The following is a 17,540-nucleotide window of genomic DNA, read 5'->3' on the forward strand; positions in this document are numbered from 1 at the left end:
ATAAAATTTGATTTGAAAATGTATAGAGTAAAAAGTACATTATTTTCTTTAGGAATGTAGTGAAGTAAAAGTACAAGTTGTCAAAAATATAAATAGTAAAGTACAATTACCCCAAAAAACGACTTACTTTAAAGTATTTTTACTTAAGTACTTTACACCACTGCAAACAAGTAGTAAAAACTACCTGATTACTACTGATAAGCCTGTGTAGTAAAGCTGTAGTGTTTTGACTACTTATTTACTACCAACATCAAGTAGTAAAAATACTGTACTTACCTGATTACTACTGTTTTCCTACTGAACACTACAAAACTATACTTGTGTATCTTGACTAGTGCATAAACTATGCATTCACAACACAATTCCTACAACGCTCTACTCAGAAAATGCCTTAAATTCCGTGACCCGGAAGTGAATGGGAAGTGGGCGGTATTTTACGTGGGGGTGACGGGAGTAGTGAGGTTTTTCGGGATTAAGGTTAGTTAAGAGAATATAGCAGTATAGATATGGCATGACCGGCCTCACATTCCAGTACAGTAGGCGGCGGTGTATGCACCTGTCAATTGGTTGCGATTCGCCTTTTTAGTGTTGCTTAACGAGACGCTGTTTTTTTGTTCCAGTGCTAGCAACCAGGGTCCGTTCATATATAGCTCAGTGCTAGCAAGCTCGTAATTCAGGTAACTAGCAAACTAAATTTGCATTCCCTGAACATGTCTAAAATAGTGTTGTTCAGAGTGTTTCTCAACCAGCGATTAACAGCGGCTGCTGGGGAGATATTCGGGGCAGTTGAACAAACGATAGCACAGTACCAGGAAGAATGTTCCCGTACAAAGGAGGAGAACGACCGTCTACAGAAACGGCTGGATATCGTAATTAAACCTGAAATTAAGGTACACCGAGCAGGTTTGTCGCTTTTAACTGTCATTTTCTGTAAATAATCCTGTTTTCCTGAAAGCGCCACTCGAAAATTCCTCTAGAAAGGAATTACACCAGTTTATAGGCAAATTGATAGGGTTCTAACGATGAATTTAGCCTTAAGATGCCTTTGGGAAACCTGTCCCAGCTCAACAGACCAATGGTTCTAACGATACATTTATCCTTAAGATGCCTTTGGGAAACCGGGCCCAGCTCAACAGACCAATGGTTCTAACGATACATTTATCCTTAAGATGCCTTTGGGAAACCGGGCCCAGATCAATGTCTATAAACTGGTATATAGCCTAATTCCTTGCTAAAGAGGAATTTTATAGTACAAGCCCTAACTACCCTTAGCGCCTATTGACGATAGTATCAAAGACAGCACAGTGTGTTTGGTGGACAGTACAGTGGTGTCGTGACCCGGAATGATAGTTGCGCTCAGCTCAACGGTGGGTTCGCTGTTTATTAAATTTGAAGGGTGAATGTAGCACATGACGATGTGTGAAATGTACTCAATGGCTAGCTTTTGAGTGGCACGACCGGTAGAGACGCTTGAGGGAGTATGTGGTACTCTGTGAAGCAGAGGTCCAGTGGTCAAGCCAGGTATGTGCCGAATAGGGAGGAAGTGGTACCCGCTAAGCAAGCAGCGTGACATCCTTTAATTAAGCACCACTGTATGTTTAGAAACTCTGATAGTATCTTATGGCCGGGGGAGTTTTGTTAAGAGCCTCGACACTTGCTCTAAACATTAACACACATTGCTTGCGGTACAGTTGTGAAAACATAAGGAATGTACAGTATATTTCATATCAGCGTGAATTAAAAAAAAAAAATCACGGTTAAATTACTACACACCTTTAGGGTTAGATTTTCCACCCGGCCATATTCCCATGTGACAATGCTTGTTTACGGAAAACAGGTGGAAGACAGTCAACGTTCTGCTAATTAGCTATCTGTGTCTGATCATCTGTGTGTAAACGGAAGAAGGACGCCACAAATGTGTTGTTAAACAGTGTACAGTAAGTGCATATATTTTTTCTTTGTAATGTTAACCCCTTTTTTGTGATATCCAATCGGTAGTTACAGACTTGTCCCATCGCTGCAACTCCCGTACGGACTCGGGAGAAGCGAAGGTGCGTCCTCAAAAACACAACCCCGCCAAGCCGCACTGCTTCTTGACACACTGCCCGCTTAACCCGGAAGCCAGCTGCACCAATGTGTCGGAGGGAACACTGTACAGCTGGCGACTGAAGTCAGCGTGCATGCGCCCGGCCGCCACACGGAGTCGCTAGAGTGCACGGGACAATGACATCCCAGCCGGCCAAACCCTCCCTAACCCGGACAACGCTGGGCCAATTGTGCGACCCCTCATGGGTCTCACGGTCACGGACGGCTGCAACACAGCCCGGGATCGAACCCGGATCTGTAGTGGTGCCTCTAGCACGGCGATGCAGTGCCTTAGACCGCTGTGCCACTCCGGAGGCCTTGTAAATTGATTTTGATGTAATATGAAGGGATGTTTTGTGGACCCCAGGAAGACTTGCTGATGCTTCTGCAAAAGATAATGGGGATCCAAATAATCATAAGACTATAAGGAGTAAGGTTAGGTAGGCTCCTTTAGTCCATCATTGGGCTAGTACAGGCCTAGGCCTAAATCGAGCGTTTGTGGGTTCATCCTCTTTTTTTCTTCTCTCCAGACATCCAGCAGCTCATTGTCTCTAAGGAAGAGGTTCCCCCTGAGCAGCAACACTGTGAGAAGGAATGGAGCCCCAATCTGGGGCAGGAGGTAAAAGAGGAACAGGAAGAACTCAGGACCAGTCAAGTGGAAGAGCAGCTTCAAGGGCTGGAGGAAGAGTTCATATTCTCTCCTGCCTTTGTGAAAAGTCACTATGGTCAGGTTTCAAGTTGGAACTCACATTTTCCCAGCACCTCAAATGAACAGATCAACACAGAATCTGATGGAGAGGACTACAGATTATTAGAACCAACCAGTGACTCCCAGACCCTCGCTGCAGTTAATCTAGACTGTTCTGTAGCTAACTCCATGGGTTCTCTAGTTTGTCATATGAAAATGCATGTGAAGGACGCAGACGATAGTGGTGTGTGTGAAAAAAAACTTTGATTCCACGGAGAGTATGCAAGATCACCTCCAAACTCATATTGACGCTAGGTTTTCTTGTGATGTTTGTAGTAAATGTTTTACTATGAGTAGTAAACTGAAAATGCATATGAGGTGCCACAGACGGAATCTACTTCCATGCCCTTTTTGTGGTAAATATTCCAACAGTGCAGCTAATCTGAAAGTACACATCAGGACCCACACAGGTGAGAAACCTTATCAGTGCCGTGATTGTGAGAAATGTTTCAGCTGTAAATCTAATCTGAAAAAACACATCAGATGTCACACAGGGGAGAAACCGTATCACTGTCCTGACTGTGGCAAAGGATTTACTCAGAGTGCCCATATGGGTATGCATATGAGGATTCACACAGGGGAGAAACCGCATAGCTGTAGTGTATGTGGCAGGTCTTTTAGCAATGGCCCTCATCTTAAAGTGCACATGAGGACCCATACAGGTGAAAAACCATATAATTGCAGTCTTTGTGATAAATGTTTTAGTAGTCATTCTGGTCTGACAGTTCACACAAGGACTCACACAGGAGAGAAACCTTATATATGTCCTTTATGCAAAAAAGGCTTTACATCAGCAAGTAATTTAAAGGCCCACAAAAAGCGCCATACTAAAAGTAAAAACCGTGTAGGTGTTATGGTTGTGGCAAATGCTTCACTACAAAGGAGTCCTAATGAAGGCATCAGTGGGAATAAATGAAAATGCTTTGTGGGGGAAAACCGCATCATTGAGGACTGAGAGAGACATTGTAGCTACAATCTGTGAGAGGAGATATGCCTCAGTATACTGCTCTTGGTTGAATAAGATGAGACTGAATTAGTTTTTTAACTAGCGGAACATTGTAAGAAGCCCACATGTCAAACAGAGATCAGTTAGTAGATTTCTGAGCAACAGGAGTCACTGCCCAGTACCCATCATTAGGCATAATCTGATAGCTCAGAAAAAATCCTGCATGCATGGACCCATCTGATTCTGGGTGCTGTGTGTTGGTGTTGAAATCTGCACATTACTTTTTCATTTATAGTTCTACACGTATTGTTCTTGTGGTCTAAAAATGTACCCACTGTATGTTATACATTTTTGTACTTAGCGCCTAGAGGTTGTTATTGTCCAGAAGGTATCACAGAATAAATGTCTGTTTACATTCAGAAGAGTTTCTACCTGGTCTATTCTTTCTTGTCTGTCATGAGCATGTGTTTCATGATCATACCATTTTATCTATGCTGTGAATGATAACTTGCACAACTCAACTATAATCTGATTCAATGAATACAGTCATATTTGTAATGTTTCATGCACAACTTAATAAGCTACCTACAATGCCTTCGGAAAGAATTGAGACCTCTTGACTTTTTCCACATTTTGTTAGGTTACAGCCTTATTCAAAAATGGATGAAATTGTTTTATTCCCTCAATCTACACACAATACCCCATAATGACAAAGCAAAACAGGTTTTTAGAAATGTTTGCTAATTTAAAGATAAAAAAATAGAAATATCACATTTACATAAATATTCCGACCCTTTACTCGGTACTTTGTAGAAGCACCTTTGGCAGTGATTACAGCCTCGAGTCTTCTTGGGTATGATTTTATAAGCTTGGCACACCTGTATTTGGTTCTCCCATTCTTCTCTGCTGATCCTCTCAAGCTCTGTCAGGTTGGATGGGGAGCGTTGCTGCACAGCTATTTTCAGGTCTCTCCAGAGATGCTCGATCGGGTTCAAGTCCGGGCTCTGGCTGGGCCACTCAAGGACATTCAGAGACTTGTCCTGAAGCCACTCCTGAAATGTCTTGGCTGTGTGCTTAAGGTCATTGTGCTGTTGGAAGGTGCTCTGGAGCAGGTTTTCATCAAGGATCTCTCTGTACTTTGCTCCTTTCATCTTTCCCTCGATCCTGACTTGTCTCTCAGTCCCTGCCGCTGAAAAACATCCCCACAGCATGATGCTGCCACCACCATGCTTCACTGTAGGAATGGTGCCAGGTTTCCTCCAGCTGCTTGGAATTCACGCCAAAGAGTTCAATCTTGGTTTCATCAGACCGGAGAATCTTGTTTCTGATGGTCTGAGAGTCTAGGTGCCCTTTGACAAACTCCAAGCGGCCTGTCATGTGCCTTTTACTGAGGAGGGGCTTCTGTCTGGTCACTCTACCATAAAAGCCTGATTGGTGAAGTTCTGCAGAGATGGTTGTCCTTCTGGAAGGTTCTCCCATCTCCACAGAGGAACTCTAGAGCTCTGTCAGAGTGACCATCAGGTTCTTGGTCACCTCCCTGACCAAGACTCTTCTCCCCTGATTGATCAGTTTGGCCGGGCAGCCAGCTCTAGGAAAAGCCTTGGTTCCAAACTTCTTCCATTTAAGAATGATGGAGGCCACTGTGCTCTTGGGGACCTTCAATGCTGGAGACATTTTTTGGTACCCTTCCCCAGAGCTGTGCCTTGACACAATCCTGTCTCGGAGCTCTATGGACAATTCCTTTGACCTCATGGTTTGGTGTTTGCTCTGACATGCACTGTCAACTGTGGGACCTTATATAGACAGTTGTGTGCCTTTCTAAATCATGTCCAATATATTGTATTTACCACAGGTGGACTACAATCAAGTTGTAGAAACATCTCAAGGATGATCAATGGAAACAGGATGCACCTGAGCTCAATTCAGTCTCATAGCAAAGGGTCTGAATACTTATGTGAATAAGGTTCTGTTTTTTATTGTTAATACATTAGCAAAAATGTACGAACCTGTTTTCGCTTTGCCATAATGGGCAAAGTGTGTCTGAATACTTTCCGGAGGCTCTGAATATAGATTGCTACGGATTGTTTTTTTATTGAATCCTGTAACTGATTAAGGCTGTAATGTAACAAAATGTGGAAAAAGGTCAAGGGGTCTGAATACTTTCCAGAGGCTCTGAATATACCAGCAAAAAATATATTTTTTATCCCTCCCAATTTCAATCGTCTCATCGCTGCAATTCATTGCTGACCCCGGTCGTCAGTTGACATCCTCCGAAACATGACCCGCCTAACCGCGCTTCTTAACACCCGCCAGCTTAACCCAGAAGCCACCCACACCAATGTATCGGAGGAAACACCATTCAACTGGCGACGGGGGTCAGCCGGCAGGCACCTGGCCCGCCACAAGGAGTCGCTATGGCACGATGAGCCAAGTAAAGCCCCACCGGCCAGCCCCACCGGCCAAACCCTTCCCTAACCCGAACGACGCTGGACCAATTGTGTGCCATCCTATGGGATTCCCGGCCATGGCCCGGGAATGAACCCGGGTCTGTAGTAATGCTTCTAGCTCTGCGATGCGGTGCCTTAAACCGCTGCGCCACTCAGGAGGCCCACATCTAACATATTCGAATGGCTCATGAAGAGACTTTTGCCCGTCTAAATTCAACCCCTGCACTGAAGAGCAATATGCCTACAATTCCAAGAAGCCAGCATGGGAAAGGTGGACTGGATATTTACTATCTTGGTTATTATCCAATATCCACAAGGGAAAAGGGAGATCAATTTGGAAATAGGCACTTGACTGAGTTGGCAGACTGCTGTGGGGCTATGACAACTTGATAAAGATCATCCTCTATCCAGCGGTTCTCAAACCTCCCCCAGCCGATCCATGTATTTGAGTTAGCACACCTGATTCAACTTGTCAACTAATGCTGCGTCTGTAACTAAGTGGGAGGTGGGAATTTACCAGTTGTGAAGTCGTAAATACCAGTTGATGCATTCACCTGCTTTCACCTCGTTGAGAAATGCAGATTGGCTAAATGGCCAACAAGCAGCATAAACCATAAACTAAAAGTACAGCTATCATGCTTGTTAACAAATTATAGTGTTCGAACAATAAATTAATAGATTATTTATAAAAACAATGTTTTGTTACATTTAACTGCTAAATATGCTGTTATCGAGGTCATTTCGTTAGTAGGTGACGTTAGATGTGGGAGAAGTGTGAGCTCAGGACGATAGACGAGTTTCCTACTAGTAATTACAAGTTGGATTTTTCCCAGTCGTGTGGTAAATTCACACTTGGTTATGAACGCAGCATAATCATCAAGCGTTACATGAGGTGAATAAGGTGAGCTAGTTCAGGGCTACAACAAAGTTGTGAAATATCTGGAGGTCACAGATGAGAGGTTTGAGAACCACAGCACCATGCACTGGTTCACGGATGGGAAACTCCAGTCCTCTGCGGCCTGATTGCTGACATACTTTTGCCCCAGCCTCAGCTAACACACCTGACTCTAGGGTACACTGCTATTCAGACGATACACAGCTGTACATTTCAATGAAACATGGTGAAGCCTCAAAATTGCCCTCCCTGGAAGCCTGTGTTTCATACATAAGTGGATGGCGGCAAATGTTTTACTTTTAAACTCGGACAAAACGGAGATGCCAGTTCTATGTCCCAAGAAACAAAGAGATCTTCTGTTGGATCTGACAATTAATCTTGATGGTTGTACAGTCGTCTCAAATAAAACTGTGAAGGATCTCGACGTTACTCTGGACCCTGATCTCTCTTTTGACGAACATATCAAGACTATTTCAAGGACAGCTTTTTTCCATCTTCGTGACATTGCAAAAATCTAACTTTTTTTGTCACTTATAGACTACTGCAATGCTCTACTTTCTGGGTACCCGGATAAAGCACAAAATAAACTTCAGTTAGTGCTAAACACGGCTGCTAGAATCTTGACTAGCCTCTCTACACTGGCTTCCTGTAAAGGTTAGGGCCGATTTCAAGGTTTTACTGCTAACCTACAGAGCGTTACATGGGCTTGATCCTACCTATCTCTCTGATTTGGTCCTGCCGTACATACCTACACGTACGTCACGGTCACAAGACGCAGGCCTCCTTATTGTCCCTATAATTTCTAAGCAAACAGCTGGAGGCAGGGCTTTCTCCTAGCTTAATTTTTATGGAACGGTCTGCCTATCCATGTGAGAGACGCAGACTCAGTCTCAACCTTTAAGTCTTTATTGAAGACTCATCTCTTCAGTAGGTCCTATGATTGAGTGTAGTCTGGCCCAGGGTTGTGAAGTTGAATCTTTGTGGGCTATACTCAGCCTTGTCTCAGGGTAGTACGTTGGTGGTTTGAAGATATCCCCTAATGGTGTGGGGACTGACTGTGCTTTGACAAAGTGGATGGGGTTATATTCTGCCTGGTTCGCCCTGTCCTGGGGTATCATCGGACGAGGCCACAATGTCTCCCGACCCCTACTGTCTCAGCCTCCAGTATTTATGCTGCAATAGTTTGTGTCGGGGGGCTAGGGTCAATCTTATGTCTGGAGTATTTCTCCTGTCTTATCCTGTGTCCTGTGTGATTTTAAGTATGCTCCCTCTAATTCTCTCTCCCTCCCCTCCCGGAGGACCTGAGCCCTGGGACCATGCCTCAGGACTACCTGGCCTGATGTCTCCTTGCTGTCCCCAGTCCACCTGGCCGTGCTGCTGCTCCAGTTTCAACTGTTCTGCCTGCGGCTATGGAATCCTGACCTGTTCACCGGATGTGCTACCTTGTCCCAGACCTGCTGTTTTCGACTCTCTCTACCGCACCTGCTGTCTCGACCTCTGAATGCTCGACTATGAAAAGCCAACTGACATTTACTCCTGAGGTGCTGACCTGTTGCACCCTCTTTAACCACTGTGATTGTTATTATTTGGTTTCTTCCTATGTGCCTGCCTTTCTAGGGTGTTTTTCCTAGCCACCGTGCTTCTACATCTGTATTGCTTGCTGTTTGGGGTTTTAGGCTGGGTTTCTGTATAGCACTTTGTGACATCGGCTGATGTAAAAAGGGCTTTATAAATACATTTGATTGATATGCACATGTGTGGTATAGCACAAATCAATTTTTCTGGACACTGGATGAAGTCTGCCTAAATATTTTGGTTTCATTTTGTTAAGACACTCCAGGGACCTCATTTATAACCTTTGCAAAATTTGAACACATATATATCTGCATGCGCAATTCTGAAAAAACTGCACATCCACAAAAATATTGATATGTATAAACTTGGCGCATGCCATAGTCCTACATACGCATGTTTCGCGCTATAAATCTGACCTATAGTAATACGTGCGCCCGCGAACTAGCCCATCATAAACCTTTTATGGTGACAATAACACCCTTATTTGCTTTATAATTTGGAGGTGTTGGAATTAGGCCAAGACAATGGCAAACTTGATCAAATGTCTTTGGAGATGTTGGCAGAATCTTTATTTATATTTTGCAGTGACATTTGCTGTAGGCCTATCTGACCGTTTCTGAAAGACAAAAACAATTGCAAATTTTTGTGGACCTGTAAACAGATAGATTGAATGCAATTATGTTTTGCATTCACCTTTTCTGGAACCTAATTATTCTGCACTGCCCACGAATTCTGAAACAAAAAATAAACCACAGTATGTATACTTACAGTGGTAGCCTACACACTCCAATGCAAAATATCAACTGTCTGTTCACCTGCATTTTATAAACCGTGCGCCGTGTTAATTTGAAATTATAATATCCTATCTAATAGGCCCAATTAAATGAGAGATGCGCATGGTAATTTGTTGAATGGCTACTTCGGGAACATGAAGTTATCATGGCCAGAAAAGGTGAGGAATTTATTCTGCACTGGTTATGATATGTATTATGTTTATAAATTAAATATTGTCTGCGCAAGAAATTGGACATTACAGTATTCAGACGTAGCCTACAAACGTCAATGGAAAAGGGTGAACCGTATGTTCCACCGTTAAATTGCACTTCAGATCAAATCGCATAGGGCAAAATAGGTTGCTTGAAATAGCTTATCTATTTACTACTGTGAAATCGGTCCAATTAAATTAGATGGGACGAATGCTAGCCTATCCTAACTTGTTGTAGGCATATAAGCTATTTCGCGAGTGTCCTATGAAACCATCACAGTCAGAAAAGGTGAGGATTTTATTCTGCAATGATCATGGAAATTAAATAAATAATAGGAAATTGCCTATTTCTATACTGAACAAAAATATAAATGCAACAAGTAAAGTGTTGGTCCTGTGTTTCATGAGCTGAAATAAAAGATCACAGACATTTTCAAGAAGCACCGACTTCAGTGAGCAAATGCTCACCTTCTATGGTGGCTGGCACGCTGGAGAAATGTGCTCTTCACAGATGAATCCCGGTTTCACCTGTACTGGGCAGATGGCAGACAGTGTTTATGGCGTTGTGTGGGCAAGCGGTTTGCTGATGTCAACATTGCAAACAGAATGTTCCATGGTGGCAATGGGGTTATGGTATGGGCAGTCATAACCTACGGACAATGAACACAATTCCATTTTATCGATGGCAATTTGAATGAACAGAGATACCGTGGCAAGATACTGAGGCCCATTGTCGTGCCATTCATCCGCTGCCATCACCTCATGTTTGGGCTCTCGAGTGGCGCAGTGGTCTAAGGCACTGCATCTCAGTGCTAGAGGCGTCACTACAGACTCTGGTTTGATTCCAGGCTGTATCACAACCGGCCGTGATTGGGAGTCCCATAGGGCAGAGCAAAATTGTTTGGGATGCTCTGGATTGATGTGTATGACAGCGTGTTCCAGTTCTCGCCAATATCCAGCAATTTTGCACAGCCATTGACAAGGAGTGGGACAACATTCCACAGGCCACAATCAACAGCCTGATCAACTCTATGCGAAGAAGATGTGTCACACTGCATGAGGCAAATGGTGGTCACAACAGATACGGACTAATTTATTTAAATTGACTGATTTCCTTATGAACTGCAACTCAGTAAAATCTTTGCGTTTTAGATTTTTGTTCAGTATATATTCCCCATTTGCACAAGGCTACTACTAGACTACTTTTGCCTTCATGCAATGCAAGACTTCAACCACTAGAAACTGTGCACACGCATGGTCTAAAGTTTGCGCTAGGATAAGCACATTCTCACGTCAAAGTAAAGTTTTCATGAATGCCAACTGCGAGAAAACTGGTCCATGCATGTTTGGGGCATATTTTGTGCGTTCGCAACATAAATGAGGCCCCTGGACCAGACTTGTCCAGAGAAGATTGTGGATAAATACTTTTTTTCATTTTTCGATCTGTAAAATACGAAAGACATACGTAAAATACCTTTTTGACACATTTTTCCAAAGATAATTAAGCAATAAGGCACGGGGGGGTGTGGTATATGGCCAATATACCTCGGCTAAGGGCTGTTCTTGGCGTGACGCATCGCGGAATGCCTGGACACAGCCCTTAGCCGTGGTGTGTTGGCAATATAACACAAACACCTTATTGCTGTTATAAACTGGTTACCAACGTAATTAGAGCAGTAAAAATACACGTTTTTCCATACCCATGGTATACGGTCTGATATACCACGGCTGTCAGCCAATCAGCATTAAGGGCTCTAACCCAGTTTATAATGGGTGGTTCGAGCCCTGAATGCTGATTGGCTGACAGCCGTGGTATATCAGACCGTATACCACGGGTATGACAAAGCATTTATTTTTACTGCTCTAATTAGGTTGGTAACCAGTTTAAAGTAGCAATAAGGCACCTCGCGTTGCGTCGTGCCAAGAACAGCCCTTAGCCGTGGTATATTGGCCATATACCACACACCCTCGTGCCTTATTGCTTAATTATACAACGGGTGGGTCTAATCCTGAATGCTGATTTGTTAAAACATTCCAGCCGGTGTCTATTCCACAAATTATCACCAGCTAAGACTATGACGTTAAAATGCCAATTTACTCTGTTCCATCTGATTGCGCAATCCACTGTCTCATCAACCCAGCCAGGCACTTTATAAACTTGATAAAAACTATAAAAAGCATCTTGACATTCTCACATTTCTTTTAGACTAATGTAACCGATGTGAAATGGCTAGCTAGTTAGCGGTGGTGCGCGCTAATAGCGTTTCAATCGGCGATGTCACTTGCTCTGAGACCTTGAAGTAGTTGTTCCCCTTGCAAGGGGGCTTTTGTGGCACGATGGGTAACAATGCTTCGTGGGTGTCAGTTGTTGATGTGTGCAGAGGGTCCCTGGTTCGAGCCCAGGTTGGGGCGAGGAGAGGGACGGAAGCTATACTGTTACACAAACATTTAGTTTTCAACAGCGGAGATTTGTATAAACCTTGTCTGTCTGACATTTGCAACATTGTTTCAATATTCAAATTCAATCTCCTGCTGTCCCTAGTAATGAACGTGTCGGGACAAGGCAGGCAGGCAGCGTTTCTCAGCCGGTCGACATCATGAATCAGCTGGCATCATTTTTATGGATATATACAAAGAAATGTCAATTGAAAAAAGGTAAAACGAAAGGAAGTGCAGCTAGTTTGCAATCTTTCCAGCTTCAGTTTGAAAAGATTGTGCTAGATGTGTTGGCTAGCTCCTTTGAATGTCCTGACAATAGAGCACATTTTCTATGCCAGGGAAATCACGCCTCATTAGCTCATTTGTTATGAATATGTCCAAATAAATGTCACTAGAAACCAGCTTAAAAACCTCTACGGGATCGGTGTCCCTATACCGGGACGGTTGATGCTAATGTGCGCTAATGTGACTAGAATGACGTTGTAAGTAATAGCAAACGTTCCAGTACATAGACATGTCTTATATGGGCAGAAAGCTTAAATTCTTGTTAATCTAACTGCACTGTCCAATTTGCAGTAGCTATTACAGTGAAAAAATACCATGCTCTTGTTTGAGGAGAGTGCACAACAGCAAACTTTTATCACGGCAACTGGTTTGATACATTCACCTATGAAGGTAAATAATGTACTTACATTCAGTAATCTTGCTCTGATTTGTCATCCTGAGGGTCCCAGAGATAAAATGTAGCATAGTTTTGTTTGATAAAATCTATTTTTATATTCAAATGTAAGAACTGGATTCTACAGTTTGAACCCCTGCTGTCTCTGGCTCCACACCCACCCCGCCCGGCCATCTAGATGTGTGAAAGTTAGTGTATAAGCTAATGATCCATCATGTATGATATTCCTGGGAGTGTTTAAACTTAAATGTTGTATTACCATATAATTTTTGTATGTTCTCTATAGCTATGTACTTGAAAATGTATCAATTGACCAATTTGGCACATTTGGGCAGACCTGATACAAAATACTGTGTAGTATCCAGCTTCACTGGATCAATCTGAAACTTTGCACACACTGCTGCCATCTAGTGGCAAATCTAAATTTTGCCTAAACTGCAATTTTATATTATGGCCTTTCTCTTCCATTTCAAAGATGATAAAGAAAACGCATGTTTTTTTGTTTGTATTATCTTTTACCAGATCTAATGTGTTATATTCTCCTACATTAATTTCACATTTCCACAAACTTCAAAGTGTTTCCTTTCAAATGGTATCATGAATATGCATATCCTTGCTTCAGGTCCTGAACTACAGGCAGTTAGATTTGGGTATGTCATTTTAGGCGAAAATTGGGGGAAAAAGGTGTCCGATCCTTAAATGCAAATGCCACTACTGTTGTTATTCTGGTTGCACTGTTTGACGTGACTGTAAGTTAGCCATAGTTGGCTAGCTAGCAAGCAAGGGATAAGAACGTTGCCAGCCAGTATGGCAATGGAACATTTAGAACGAACGACTGTGTTGCTTCCATAGATACAGAACAAAAAGACTGAACGACTGGGTCGCGTCTCTGGCAACCGAACTGATAGAAGGAACGACCAGCCGGCTTGGGTAGCAACCCTAAATTTGTGTTGGGACTATATCTTGTGGAAGGACGAAGTAGTATGAATAAATTAATCAAAATAATGAATAAAAATAATAATGAAAAATAATAATGAAAATATGTCAATCATTATTTGAATATAACCCATTGTATAAAAATCATAATACCCTTGTAGCCGGTGTATTGGCACGGTTTGCCCGGGGGCGTAACAACACCTGTGCCAATATATCCTCCAAAAACCTGCTTCTCTGGCATTATCACTAAAATAGAATAAAAAAATGGACAATATATAAACAATTCCCTTGATACCATTCCGCTCCAACCATTACCATGAGCCCGTCCTCCCCAATTAAGGTGCCACCAACCTCCTGTGAACACAACCCCTTCCCCGTTTGTCAACTGGTAGCTCAGTACCACACCGTTTCCGTTCAATAAAAAGCAAACTGACGTTGTTGGACTCCACTCCAGCAGGTGGCGATAGTACATTTAATACGCTATACAGCCATGACACGTTGAATTTCTTTTTGTTTTACTGTACTAAGCAACAACATTGGCTAATTAGCTAGCAACAAACTAGAATTCTCTAAAATGTCTAAAATACAGTTGTTGAGAGGGTTTCTCAACCAGCGATTAACAGCGGCTGCTGAGGAGATATTCGAGGTAGTTGAACAAACGATAGCACAGTACCAGGAAGAATTTGTCCGTACAAAGGAGGAGAACGACCGTCTACAGAAACTGCTGGATATCGTCATTAAACCTGAAATAAAGTTACATCGAACAGGTTTGTCACCATTACTGACTTTCTGCAAATATTCCCCAGTTTCATTACTTCGGTCTATCCAATTGTAACTCTCTTGTCAGATACATTTGCTAGAACTTCACTCCCGCGTCAGCGCGGTCAACAAAATTAGAATGGGTCTGCGTCCATAACATCTCAATGTTCGGTCCCGGCCGATATGCCGCCCTCCTGGCGGAGGAGTAGGGTTTATCAGAGCGTTCTGACTTCAACCGCAGTCAAGCACCCAAGATAACTGGCTAGCTACATCCAGACACAAAGGAGAGAACCTCACTCTGACCATTTTAACAATTTAATTATGCTTTTTTGCCGACGTTTACTGACACGGCCATATTCAATGCCTGGTGTTGAATGACCATTGAGAACGCAAAACGGCTAAGTTACGAATGACATATAGTTAATATACTGGCAAGTTCGCTGTAATAGTAGCCAACTAACGTTAGCTAACTAACATACCGGTACATTACTGCTGTAATGCTATGCTGCGATTTGTAAGGATAGTGTAGCTAACAAATTGTCAGCCAACATAACGTGTTACTTATTTGAACAGTCATTACTTTATTACATTGCTCAACATTTTCTTAACATTTGTCATAATTAGTTAAAGCAATGTAATTGTATCCGCTCTCGTCGGACTACGGCGACATATTTTCCGCCATTTTCTTGAAATCTGAAAAAGGAGTGAAGCCACGCCCATTTCTGGAAGAATTGTATGGAACTTCTGGCATACTAACTATATCCATACAATTGTAATGAAACAGGCAGGGAGCAGGTCTCGAACCCTCGACCTTCTAGCCCGAGGTCCGGCGCGCTATCGACTGTGCCGCAAAAGCATGCTCGTGCGGCAGAGTCGATTTCCGCGCTTATAAACCCAGGGTCGTTACACTATGAACAATAAGAAAACTACATACTCAATTTACCTCACAAATAGTACAGTTAGTGCGGTTAGTATGAGTATTCGAACACAGCTATTGCTGGCCTACATTGCATTTGAATGAATGCCTATCCATGAAGGGGTCCAGCAAAATGAAGGCAGTTCATACAATTTTAAAACATTACAATACATTCACAGATTTCACAACACACTGTGTGCCCTCAGGCCCCTACTCCACCACTACCACATATCTACATCACTAAATCCATGTGTATGTTATCGTGTGTGTATGCATGTGTCTGTGCCAATGTTTGTGTTGCTTCACAGTCCCCGCTGTTCCGTAAAGTGTTTTTTTAATCTGTTTTTTAAATCTAATTTTACTGCTTGCGTCAGTTACTTGATGTGGAATAGAGTTCCATGTAGTCATGGCTCTATGTAGTACTGTGTGCCTCCCATAGTCTGTTCTGGACTTGGGGGCTGTGAAGAGACCTCTTGTGGCATGTCTTGTGGGGTATGCATGGGTGTCCGAGCTGTGTGCCAGTAGTTTAGACAGACAGCTCGGTGCATTCAACATATCAATACCTCTCATAAATAAAAGTAGTGATGAAGTCATCTCTCCTCCACTTTCAGCCAGGAGAGATTGACATGCATATTATTAATATTAGCTCTCTGTGTACATCCAAGGGCCAGCCGTGCTGCCCTGTTCTGAGTCAATTGCAATTTTCCTAAGTCCTTTCTTGTGGCACCTGACCACACGACTGAACAGTAGTCAAGGTGCGACAAAAGTAGGGCCTGTAGGACCTGCCTTGTTGATAGTGTTGTTAAGGCAGAGCATCGCTTTATTATAGACAGACTTCTCCCCGTCTTAGCTACTACTGCATCAATATGTTTTGACCATGACAGTTTACAATCTAGTGTTACTCTAAGCAGTTTAGTCATCTCAAGTTGCTCAGTTTCCACATTATTTATTACAAGATTTAGTTGGGGTTTAGTGAGTGTGTGTTCCAAATAGAGGTCGACCGATTAATCAGAATGGCCGATTAATTAGGGCCGATTTCAAGTTTTCATAACAATCGGAAAATCGGTATTTTTGGACACCGATTTTGCCGATTTTATATATATATATATATATATATATATACACTGCTCAAAAAAATTAAGGGAACACTAAAATAACACATCCTAGATCTGAATGAATGAAATATTCTTATTAAATACTTTTTTCTTTACATAGTTGAATGTGCTGACAACAAAATCACACAAAAATTATCAATGGAAATCAAATTTATCAACCCATGGAGGTCTGGATTTGGAGTCACACTCAAAATTAATGTGGAAAACCACACTACAGGCTGATCCAACTTTGATGTAATGTCCTTAAAACAAGTCAAAATGAGGCTCAGTAGTGTGTGTGGCCTCCACGTGCCTGTATGACCTCCCTACAACGCCTGGGCATGCTCCTGATAAGGTGGCGGATGGTCTCCTGAGGCATCTCCTCCCAGACCTGGACTAAAGCATCCGCCAACTCCTGGACAGTCTGTGGTGCAACGTGGCGTTCGTGGATGGAGCGAGACATGATGTCCCAGATGTGCTCAATTGGATTCAGGTCTGGGGAACGGGCGGGCCAGTCCATAGCATCAATACCTTCCTCTTGCAGGAACTGCTGACACACTCCAGCCACATGAGGTCTAGCATTGTCTTGCATTAGGAGGAACCCAGGGCCAACCGCACCAGCATATGGTCTCACAAGGGGTCTGAGGATCTCATCTCGGTACCTAATGGCAGTCAGGCTACCTCTGGCGAGCACATGGAGGGCTGTGCGGCCCCCCAAAGAAATGCCACCCCACACCATGACTGACCCACCGCCAAACCGGTCATGCTGGAGGATGTTGCAGGCAGCAGAAGGTTCTCCACGGCGTCTCCAGACTCTGTCACGTCTGTCACGTGCTCAGTGTGAACCTGCTTTCATCTGTGAAGAGCACAGGGCGCCAGTGGCGAATTTGCCAATCTTGGTGTTCTCTGGCAAATGCCAAACGTCCTGCACGGTGTTGGGCTGTAAGCACAACCCCCACCTGTGGACGTCGGGCCCTCATACCACCCTCATGGAGTCTTTCTGACCGTTTGAGCAGACACATGCACATTTGTGGCC

General features: G+C 43.1%; 1 protein-coding gene across 1 annotated transcript; it reads left to right on the forward strand.

Annotated features, from left to right (window-relative positions):
• Positions 1–454: 454 nt before the first annotated feature.
• LOC120025921 lies at positions 455–4,198 on the forward strand. The gene is made up of 2 exons (XM_038970642.1): positions 455–903; positions 2,616–4,198. Exons 1-2 carry the CDS (start codon positions 711–713, stop codon positions 3,038–3,040), a joined length of 618 nt encoding a protein of 205 aa, XP_038826570.1. The 5' UTR covers positions 455–710; the 3' UTR covers positions 3,041–4,198.
• Positions 4,199–17,540: the final 13,342 nt, after the last annotated feature.

This window comes from Salvelinus namaycush, chromosome 31 (genome assembly GCF_016432855.1).
Source record: "Salvelinus namaycush isolate Seneca chromosome 31, SaNama_1.0, whole genome shotgun sequence".
In the NCBI taxonomy this organism is placed as follows: Eukaryota; Metazoa; Chordata; class Actinopteri; order Salmoniformes; family Salmonidae; genus Salvelinus; species Salvelinus namaycush.

Bases quoted from the DNA above. Each gene is read 5' to 3' on its own strand.
- LOC120025921 (XM_038970642.1), top strand. From the start codon at position 711: ATGTCTAAAATAGTGTTGTTCAGAGTGTTTCTCAACCAGCGATTAACA. The intron at 904-2,615 runs GTTTGTCGCTTT...TCTTCTCTCCAG, and splicing joins AATTAAGGTACACCGAGCAG to ACATCCAGCAGCTCATTGTC.